We start from the raw sequence: 11,128 nt of genomic DNA, 5'->3' as shown, positions 1-11,128 counted from the left end.
GGTGGGGAGGGGAACAGCCAGAATCGGCATCTCATGTGATCAACCTCCAGGAATCGATCCAATCAGAGTTGGCAACCCTCTGCTCAATCCCTTACTTAGGGGGGCCATTTCAGCGCCGTGACCCCCTTCCTGGTGTGTGCGTGGAGATTTGCTTCAATACCAGGCGTTTAAATCGCCTGAAAGCTTCACAAATTTCCGACAACGACTTTGAAGCTTCAGACGTTCACTTGTACGTTCTGGGATAGCCCGAACGGATTTCCCGTGTTTCGAAAAATACAAACCCCCCCCCCCCCCTCCCACCTTTTCATGGCAATGCTGGAGACCAGGGGTGTCCTCTTCCCTAAGTGTCCTAAAGCTTTTCCCAGGAATGCAAGTAAAGCATCGGTCCCCTTACCCGAGAAAGGGCGTAAATGCATTGGAGGCGGATCAGGGAAGCTTCACTAGATTGATTCCAGGACGGAAGGACTTGTCTGATGAAAGAGAACATAGAACAGTACAGCACAGAACAGGCCCTTCGGCCCTCGATGTTGTGCCGAGCCATGATCACCCTACTCAAACCCACGTATCCACCCTATACCCGTAACCCAACAACCCTCCCCTTAACCTTACTTTTAAGGACACTACGGGCAATTTATCACGGCCAATCCACCTAACCCGCACATCTTTGGACTGTGGGAGGAAACCGGAGCACCCGGGGGAAACCCACGCACACACGGGGAGGACGTGCAGACTCCGCACAGACAATGACCCAGCCGGGAACCGAACCTGGGACCCTGGAGCTGTGAAGCATTTATGCTAACCACCATGCTACCGTGCTGCCCTTGAAATTGAGCACTTTAGGCCTATACTCGCTGGAGTTTAGAAGAATGAGGGGAGATTTCATTGAGATGTATAAGATGTTGAAGGGGATTGACAGGGCAGACGTAGAGAGGATGTTTCTCCTTGTTGGACATTCCAGAATGAGAGGCCTTAGTTTTATGCCAAGGGGCGGCAGATTCGAAACAGAAATGAGGAGGAATTACCTCACTCAAAGGACAGTAAGAAGTCTTACAACACCAGGTTAAAGTCCAACAGGTTTGTTGGACTTTAACCTGGTGTTGTAAGACTTCTTACTGTGCTCACCCCAGTCCAACGCCGGCATCTCCACATCATGGCTCACTCAAAGGGTGATGAACCTGTGGAATTCTCTACCCCAGAGTTCAGTGGTCGCTGGAACACCAGGCAGATTTAAGGAGGAGATAGTTAGGTTTTTAATTCGTAGCGGGTTGAAGGGTTATGGGGAGCAGAGGGCAGGAAGGTGCCGATGAGGCCGGGGTGAGATCAGCCACGATCGCACTGAACGGCGGAGCAGGGCTCGAGGGGCTGAGCGGCCTTCTCCTGCTCCTCGTCCCTGACAGCAAGCCAGAGGAGGAGATGTTGGGACAAATGACCAGAGCTTGGTCGAAAAGGGAGGTTTTAACGAGCGTCTTGGAGAAAAGAGAAGGGTGCCGAGAGGGCCGAGGTTTAGTGAGTGAATTTGGGAGCTTCGGGGTTCAGAGGTCAAAGGGGCACGATCGACCCCTGGCGCCCGTTTTATGGGTCAAAACACTGAAATCCATCAATTTGAGCGTCATTCCATCGTCTCCTGGATCTCCCGCCACTGGGAGAGGGGGGCTTCCTGAAGTAAGGAGGCCAGAACTGTAGCCATCACCAGTTGTCACAAAATTTACACACCGTCCGCCCTCTATTTAAAGAGCAGTTTGCACATCTCACTCACATTCTGCCAGTTTATTTGGATCAGAACTCGAACCAATACCTTGGACACCAGGCCTGGGAGTGTGCAGATAGAGAAAATGGACAAACAGCTCCTCCTAATGGTGAAGTGGAGCAGTGCACTGTAACAAAACTTGTCGTGTGTCCCCAAGGTCAGTTAATCGAGATCCTCCCGGGGCTTCAGCAGCTCTGGGCCTGTGCTAAAGATGAGGCAATTGGCTCCTGTGGTGGAGAGGAGAGGGGCAGGACTCATCTAGTCCCTCTTGGCTCTTCGGTGAGTGATGCACATCGGTGAGTGATGCACAATCAATGGACACGAAACGTAGGTGAAGTCCGAAACGAAAGGCTTTAATTAGCAAGACGTGAGCCCGGCAGCAGACGTACAGGAAAATGGCTGGCTGCCGGGGGACATGGGTTCTTATACCCCGCCTCATAGGCGGAGCTAGCTTCCTCTTAGCCAATAGGGATAAGAGGCACACGATACCTGGGCCAATGGGCAGCGAGTCCTCTGCACCAATGGCAGCTCCCACTCCCAGGTACTGTAATACCCCTAGTCATACTACCACAGTGAGGCCTGTGAGGGAGCCCAAGCGTCAATAAAGGGACCCTGGGGCGATGCCTCTGCAGGCGGATAACCTGAGGGCACTCACTAACGAGGATGAAGAATGGACATTGGGATGATGTATGGAGCCTTCGGGGCCTGCACTGTCTCTACCCCATTGGGGTTAGTTAGGGTGCCCGGCCTGAGAATGCATGGTTGACTTTGTTTTTATATTTTGTCTCTTTCCAGAACAACAAAGGCGCTTGAACACCCTGTCAGGTACGTCCAGCTACCCGGTTTAGCGGTCATTTGTATGTTTAGTTTTAAATAAGCTTCTATTCTGCAACAGGCCAATCAGTGCCAAGGTTACATGAAGATGCAGCAGCACGAAAGACAGCATGTTGTCCTTTCCCAGGTTGTATGGGTGTCCCTGGCATTGCCTGCATTGCCCGTTCCTCAGCTGTACCAGCTGGCTAGGTGCCACACACGCACCGAATTCATCCAGCGCAGAAGGAGGCCATTCGGCCCATCGAGTCGGCACCAACCCTGCGAAAGAGCTTCCTAACTAGACCCACTCACCCGTCCAATACCGTAACCCCACACGTCGATCGTGACCAGCCCCGCCTAACCTGCACACCTTTGGACACTGGGGGACAATTCAGCACGGCCAATCCACCCGATTGGACTGTGGGAGGAAACCGGGAAGCCCGGAGGAAACCCAAACAGACACGGGGAGAATGTGCAGGCTCCACACAGGCAGTCCACCCGAGGCCGGAATTGAACCCGGGCCCCTGTCGCTGCGAGGCAGCTATGTTGACCACTGGGCCCAGGGGAAAAGCAGGGCTGAGAGACTAATAGGGTGACCCTCTCTCCCAAGAGCTAGCAGGCACATGATGGGCTGAATAGTCTCCATGTAGCTCGGTCTGAGAAGAAAATGAAATGAAATGAAAATCGCTTATTGTCACGAGTAGGCTTCAATGAAGTTACTGTGAAAAGCCCCTAGTCGCCACATTCCAGCGCCTGTCCGGGGAGGCTGGTACGGGAATCGAACCGTGCTGCTGGGTCTGCTTTAAAAGCCAGCGATTTAGCCCAGTGAGCTAATGTGAGAATCCTGGAAGGTGCCTTCTTCAGTGAACCTTCCCAGGTGCTTGGTGAAGTGCTGGATACTCATAGTGAACGCAGAGCGGGGGTACTGACATTATAGGGTGCATGAATGATGGAGAGGAGGGAGTGCGAGCGATCAGGCGAGGAAGTGTGGGGTGACAATTGTACCCAGCCCCTCTCCTCGACAACACAGCACTGGATTTGATGCCTGTTCACCAAGAACCAGAATTAGATTTCTTTTTTTAAAAAAGGATTTTGCGATTTGTCACTGCTGCCAACTTGCCCAAGTCACTGGAGGATACAGCCAGTCAGCAAACACAGGCCACTGCTCACTGTCACAGGCAAAACTGTGGTTAACCCCAGAGGTTAAATATTGATTCAACTTGCTTCCTAAATAGGAGTTGTGTGGCCCACATGGTTTAAACATTGCTGCAAACTTGGTGTATTTCTGCCGCTGCACATTTTTGAGCTCTTTATTTTCTTCCCAGATTCCGTGCCAGACACACTCACTGATCACAGAGCAGAGGTCCCAGCTTCGGAAAGAATCCTTCCTCCCGATCTCACAACACCGGCAATGGAGAGCAGGTACCAGAAAGTCACACGGATCCCTCAGTCTTCCTTCATGGCCCCTGAGGATCTCGGTATCAAGGTGAGATAGCCCCAGACTGTTCGACCTGAGTTGCTAACTCCTTTGGTAACTGGTGTAATGCTGCTTGCTCTCCCCTCTCCTCTCTCCCCTCTATCCTCTCTCCTCTCTCTCCCTCCACTCTCCTCTCTCTCCCCTATCTCTCTCTCTCTCCCCTCTCCCCTCTCCTCTCTCCCTTCTGTCCTCTCGCCTCTCTCTCTCTCCAATTTCTCTCTCTTCCCCCCCCCCACCTCCCCTCTCTCTCTCACCTCTGCCCTCCCCCCCCCCCCCCCCCCCTTTCCTCCCTCTGCTCCCTCTGGCTCCATCTCCCTCGCCCTCCTTCCTCTCTCTCTCTCTGCCCCTCCCTCCTTCCCTCTGATCTCCCTCCAACTCTCTGTTCTCCCTCCCTCCCTCTAATCTATCTCCCTCTCCCTGGCCTTCCTCCCTCTCTCTAATCTCCCTCGCTCCCTCCCTCTGATCTCCCTCCCTCCCTCTAATCTACCTCCCTCTCTCTGATCTCCCTCCCTCCCTTTAATCTCCCTCCTTCCCTCTGATCTCCCTCCCACTCTCTGATCTCCCTCCCTCCCTCCCTCTGATCTCCCTCCCTTTAATCTCCCTCCCTCCCTCTGATCTCCCTGCCTCCCTCTGACTCCCTCCTTCCCTCTGATCTCCCTCCTTCCCTCTGATCTCCCTCCCTCTGACTCCCTCCCTCCCTCTGACTCCCTCCCTCCCTCTGATCTCCCTCCCTCCCTCTGATCTCCCTCCCTCCCTCTGATCTCCCTCCCTCCCTCCCTCTGATCTCCCTCCCTCTCTCTGATCTCCCTCCCTTTAATCTCCCCTCTGCTCTCCCTCCTTCCCTCTGATCTCCCTCCTTCCCTCTGATCTCCCTCCTTCCCTCTGATCTCCCTCCTTCCCTCTGATCTCCCTCCCGCCCTCTGACCTCCCTCCCGCCCTCTGATCTCCCTCCCTCCCTCTGACTCCCTCCCTCCCTCTGATCTCCCTCTCTCCCTCTTATCTCCCTCTGATCTCCCTGCCTCCCTCTGATCTCCCTGCCTCCCTCTGATCTCCCTGCCTCCCTCTGATCTCCCTCCCTCCCTCTGATCTCCCTCCCTCCCTCTGATCTCCCTCCCTCCCTCTGATCTCCCTCCCTCCCTCTGATCTCCCTCCCTCCCTCTGATCTCCCTCCCTTCCTCTGATCTCCCTCCCTCCCTCTGATCTCCCTCCCTCCCTCTGATCTCCCTCCCTCCCTCTGATCCTCCCTCCCTCCCTCTGATCCTCCCTCCCTCCCTCTGATCCTCCCTCCCTCCCTCTGATCCTCCCTCCCTCCCTCTGATCCTCCCTCCCTCCCTCTGATCCTCCCTCCCTCTGATCTCCCTCCCTCTGATCTCCCTCCCTCTGATCTCCCTCCCTCCCTCTGATCTCCCTCCCTCCCTCTGATCTCCCTCCCTCCCTCTGATCTCCCTCCCTCCCTCTGATCTCCCTCCCTCCCTCTGATCTCCCTCCCTCCCTCTGATCTCCCTCCCTCTGATCTCCCTCCCTCCCTCTGATCTCCCTCCCTCCCTCTGATCTCCCTCCTTCCCTCTGATCTCCCTCCCTCCCTCTGATCTCCCTCCCTCCCTCTGATCTCCCTCCCTCCCTCTGATCTCCCTCCCTCCCTCTGACCCCACTCCCTCCCTCTGACCCCACTCCCTCCCTCTGACCCCACTCCCTCCCTCTGACCCCACTCCCTCCCTCTGACCCCACTCCCTCCCTCTGACCCCACTCCCTCCCTCTGGCCTTCCTCCCTTCCTCTGATCTCCCTCCCTCTGATCTCCCTCCCTCTCTCCCAGAGGTGGACACGCACTTTTTGGGGCCCCGGCTGTGTCTCTGTGCAGGGGCCCCACATTTCCCCTCCATCCCCTGGTGATGTTGCAGCCCCTCCCCCAATGATGTTGAGCCCCGCCCTCAATGGTGTCAAGCCACACCCACAATGATGTCACTGCCCTCCTGACTCCGCCCACCCTCTCACAATGCAAGGCACAGAAACCCAAAATTGCAGCTTAACCGAACGCTGTGGAGCCCTTTAACCCATGACAACAACAAGCGTGGACCGTAATTGATAAATTGAACTGCAATCCTGCCTGTTGTCAGCGTGACTATGGAGATGGTCAATGTTTCTGGTCCGTATGTCTTGAGACGAGCAAACGTGAAGTAGCTGGTGAGGAACAGGATGGATAAATCAGCCGATTATATATCTGCAACACAGCACAGGCCAGTGCTGGACTGAATTAGCCAGAAAACGACCAGTGTAATGATCTGCAGTGTCCAGTTCAAGTCTACATCAGTGGCTTTGCTGGCAACTGTCCGGCAGGATTCCGTTCTTTAATTGTCCAAATGTCTTTCTGGAGGCCGCTAAAGGGGGATGGAGGTTACTCACCGGTTATTACTCTCTGCATGTGACCACCAGCCCTTATCTCAGACCAGCTCCCTCTTGAAAAACAGAATTAAGACTGGAGGACGTTCGAAGGCCAGGTTTTTTACGTTCGCTTGCTTCGTCAGTTGTTTGCAATCCATGGCAAATTAGATGGCTTTTCTTCTGCACATTTTCTCCACAACATCATCAATCACGTCACCTTGGTTAAAATCCTGTCAGCATGCATTTTCAATTGTCAGTATTACTGAACTTGTCAAACGCTCCTTACTCATCAAATTTCGTGGATACTTTTTCCACTCATTTCAATACCTGCGTGGGTTTCCTCCGGGTGCTCCGGTTTCCTCCCACAGTTCAAAGATGTGCAGGTTAGGTGAATTGGCCGTGATAAATTGCCCTTGGTGTACAAAACGGTTGGGTGGGGTTACTGGGTTACGGGGATAGGGTGGAGGTGTGGGCCTAAGTGGGGTGCTCTTTCTAAGGGCCGGTGCAGACTCGATGGGCCGAATGGTCTCCTTCTGCACTGTAAATTCTCTGATTCAAAGAATAATACAGAGAAAGAAGTTGACCGGAAGCATTTGTCACCGGTATTGTTAAAAATATCTTCAAGATTGGTTTCCACATTTGGAAACGTTGCTTGCAAATCATCATGTACAGGTCTGTACAAATCACCTGGTGATCTGAGCACAGAGCTCATCATTATCGATGAAACGAATGAATTGTTTCACTCCTACTTCAAAAAGATATGTGTCTATGTCTTCCCAGTAGAAATCAATTAACCCCTTACTGCAGCGGGTCATGGCCTTCAAGCATGCAAAATAATTCAACCATCTTCAGAGATTCACTTCTACTCTGCAATTGCACCATCATTGTGTCACCAAAAAAATTGACGGTCTCATCGATGATCTTCTCTTTCCCTTTTATAGTGATTTGATTGTCTCTAGTTTCATCAAAAAATTACTTCCTAGGGCAGCACGGTGGCTGACTGCAGTACACTGCAGTCTCATGGCGCCGAGGTCCCAGGTTCGATCCCGGCTCTGGGTCACAGTCCGTGTGGAGTTTGCACATTCTCCTCGTGTTTGCGTGAGTTTCACCCCCACAACCCAAAGATGTGCAGGGTAGGTGGATTGAACATGTTAAATTGCCCCTTAATTGGAAAAAATGAATTGGCTACTCTAAATATATTTTAAAAACCTACTTCCTGTGGCTTATATGCTTCTCAACATCAGAGGGACCTGACTATTTTTGTTAATATAAATGCCTCTGCTTCCACTTGGATATAACCATTTCAAACTTCCATGACAAAACTTCCAACTGCGGTTAACAATTGTGCAGCATTCAATAAAGTTGTTTCAAAATTTTCCAGCATTTGAAATGAAAATGAAAATCGCTTATTGTCACAAGTAGGCTTCAATGAAGTTACTGTGAAAAGCCCCTAGTCGCCACATTCCGGCGCCTGTCCGGGGAGGCTGGTACGGGAATCGAACCGTGCTGCTGGCCTGCTTGATCTGCTTTAAAAGCCAGCGATTTAGCCTTGTGAGCTAAACCAGCCCCTATGTGAGCTAAACCAGCATTTGCTAACAACATTAATTCTTTGAAGTAAACAGTTCCAGTTAACAGTAAAAACTGCGTTTCGTACTTTTCAAAGTTCTCTGCTAAGGATTTTGAACACAGAACACAGAACATACAGTGCAGAAGGAGGCCATTCAGCCCATCGAGGCTGCACCGACCCACTCAAGCCCTCACTTCCCCCCCTATCCCCGGAACCCAATAACCCCTCCTATCCTTTTTGGACACTAAGGGCAATTTATCACGGCCAATCCATCTAACCTGCACGTCTTTGGACTGTGGGAGGAAACCGGAGCACCCGGAGGAAACCCACGCAGACACGGGGGGAACGTGCAGACAGTGACCCAGCCGGGAATCGAACCTGGGACCCTGGCGCTGTGAAGCCACCGTGCTATCCACTTTTGCTACCGTGCTGTTTCAATTTTCACACATGGTTGCTCTGATTTTAATGTACTATGTCTGACGAGCATTCCTTTATATCGACAAAGTTCAGTCTCAAAGCCAGAACAGCATCTGCACGAGCAGGCCACGTGGTGTCACAAATCTCTCTGCCTGTCAAATGTTTTCCATGTGCCTGCTCCAGGCGTGATTGCAGTGTATTTCGTCGATGTGTGGAAACCAGTAAGAAGCCACACAAGGTTTGAACAAAGTGGAGAAAAAAAACTGCACGGCTCCCTCACAGGATTCAGCTGCAGCATTCAAGGAGTGATTGGAACATGGGATGAATAATGCATTGTTCAGTCTTGCTTGTCGGCCTCAATATTTTCCTGCTATAATTGTGGCATTATCGAAGCTCTACCCACGACGGCTTTTTATGTCCAAACATGAATTTTAAATGATTTCCAAAACCGTAGCATCCAGGCACTCAGACGTGTGGGATTGTAGCTGGGCAAAACAGAGAAATTGCTCCACAACTCCACCATCGCTGTCACACATCTTGAAATTAAGGTCAGTTGGTCCACATGTCTCGCATCTGGTGTTGAGAAAAATTATTAGAGAATAGCATTTGGCAGCTTTGACTTCATTAGTGAATTGGTTTCTGAGCTACTCCGTCATTATAGTGATGACGTCATTGTAGGTTCTGTACATTAAAAAGCTGGCCTTCCCTCTCTCTCTCTCTCTCACTCACTCACTCACTCACTCACTCTCCCCTCCCTCTTTCTCTCCCTCTTTCTCTCCCTCTCTCCCCTCCCTTCTGTCCTCTCTCCCCTCCTCCCCTCCTCCCCTCCCTCCTGTCCTCTCTCCCCTCCTCTCCCCCTCTTTCCTCCCTCCTCTATACTCCCTCTCCTCTCCCTCCTCTCCTTTCCTCTCCCTCTCTCCTCTCTCTCCCCCTCTCTCCCCTTCCTCTTCCCTCCCTCCCTCCCTCCCCTTCCTCTTCCCTCCCTCCCCTTCCTCTTCCCTCCCTCCCTCTCCCCTCCCTCCCTCCCTCCCTCTCCCCTCCCTCTCCCCTCCCTCCCTCCCTCTCCCCTCCCTCTCCCCTCCCTCCCTCCCTCCCTCTCCCCTCCCTCCCTCCCCTCCCCTCCCCTCCCTCCCTTTCCCCTCCCTCTCCCCTCCCTCCCTCTCCCTCCCTCTCCCTCCCTCTCCCCTCCCTCCCTCTCCCCTCCCTCCCTCTCCCCTCCCTCCCTCTCCCCTCCCTCCCTCTCTCTCCTCCCTGCCTCTCCCTCTCACCCTCTCGCCCCCTCACCTCCTTGCCTCTCCCCTCCCTCCCCCTCCCTCTCTCCCCCTCCCTCTCTCCCCCTCCCTCTCTCCCCCTCCCTCTCTCCCTCTCACCCCCTCGCCTCCCCTTTTCCTGCCCCTCTCTCCCTCCCCTCCCCCCTCCCTGCCCCTCTCCCTCTGCTGTGGAATGGGGAGTTTACTCGGTACCATATTTAATTTTCCCCTCTCTATTCCTTCCGACTTGCAGAATGTCGAGAGGCCGAAAGACTGGTACAAGACGATGTTCAAACAGATCCACAAACTCAGCAAAGGTAACGTGGCCTTGCGGGGGGGGGGGGGGGGGGGGAGAGTTGGGCTTTCGATTCCCCGGCTCCCAATGCCCCCGAATCGGGCAGTCACCCTCCCTCATTCTGTGACCCTTTGAAACGACTCGTGTAGTTATTACCTCCCTCCAGCAGGGTAGCGATGAGCTGGGCGGTGACCCGTGTCAGAGGCACCCCTCCTTCAGGTGTCGAGGTCCGCCTCTTTCTGATAGAGATCTTTCTAGGAGATATGGGTGGACAGAGAGAGGATGTTTCCACTTGTGGGGGACGACTAGAACTAGTTCATTGATATAAGGTAATAAATCCACCAGGGAGCTCGTGAAACGGCTTGGCCCAGGGGGCGATTAGAATGAGGAACTTGCTTCCACTGGGAGTGTTGAGGCAGAGGTGTATTGAAGGGGAGGCTGGGTCCATAACAAACAGAGAAAGGAATAAATGGCTGAGCTGGTGATGTGGTTGGGAATGGGAGGAGTCACATGTGCAGCATTGACCAGATGGCCTGAATGGTCTCTTTCTGTGCCGTAAGTGCTACATAATTCGACACAAAGCGACTCTGTGCCATGTGCACCCACAGTTCACAGACGGGTTAGAATGTTCCTCAATTAGCGGCAGGGAAGGATGTTGGGAGTGGCTTCTCCATGTGTGGCCGTCTCGCTCTCCCGCAGGATTTGAAACAAAGCGACAGGCAGGTTTCCCGGGATAGCGCCTCTCCTGCAAGGTCTTTGTACAACAATAATAATAATAATCACTTATTGTCACGAGTAGGCTTCAAATGAAGTTACTGTGAAAAGCCCCCTAGTCACCACATTCCGGCGCCTGTTCGGGGAGGCTGGAACGGGAGCAAGAACTTGGAACTCAACCTCGGAGCTCTCTGGGACCCTCCCTATGTGGTGGAGATGCGCTCGGAGTGCACTGGGACCCTTCCCCACGTGGCGGTGATGTGCTCGGAGCGCTCTGGGACCCTCCCCACGCGGCGGAGACCCTGGGTGTGTACTCAGACTGGCCCCAAACTCTGTGGGCCTATTTGTACAGTCTGCCTGTTGTTGATTACACTGGATAGCATTTGGTGCGTTGTTGTCTTTTGGGTTTGACAAAGCTCTCGTCACAGCTTCCTTCAGGTACTTGCACCTCCCTTGCAGAATGGTTTA

The 11,128-nt window shown here is 53.1% G+C and overlaps 1 protein-coding gene across 30 annotated transcripts in view; it reads left to right on the top strand.

Moving 5' to 3' along the window:
- Positions 1–2,545: 2,545 nt before the first annotated feature.
- LOC119956189 (sorbin and SH3 domain-containing protein 1-like) overlaps positions 2,546–11,128 on the top strand; it is a 108,037-nt gene continuing 99,454 nt past the window's right edge. For all 30 annotated transcript variants that reach the window (XM_038783177.1, XM_038783170.1, XM_038783176.1 and 27 more), the window contains exons 1-3: positions 2,546–2,572; positions 3,886–4,046; positions 9,905–9,968. In XM_038783177.1, the coding sequence (XP_038639105.1) occupies positions 3,972–4,046; positions 9,905–9,968 (139 nt within the window). In that variant the 5' untranslated portion in view covers positions 2,546–2,572; positions 3,886–3,971. The remainder of the gene's footprint in view (positions 2,573–3,885; positions 4,047–9,904; positions 9,969–11,128) is intronic.

Source organism: Scyliorhinus canicula, chromosome 22 (assembly GCF_902713615.1).
Source record: "Scyliorhinus canicula chromosome 22, sScyCan1.1, whole genome shotgun sequence".
Lineage (NCBI taxonomy): Eukaryota > Metazoa > Chordata > Chondrichthyes > Carcharhiniformes > Scyliorhinidae > Scyliorhinus > Scyliorhinus canicula.
Note: the sequence above shows the minus strand (reverse complement) of the source record. Positions and strands in the feature narration are given on the sequence as shown.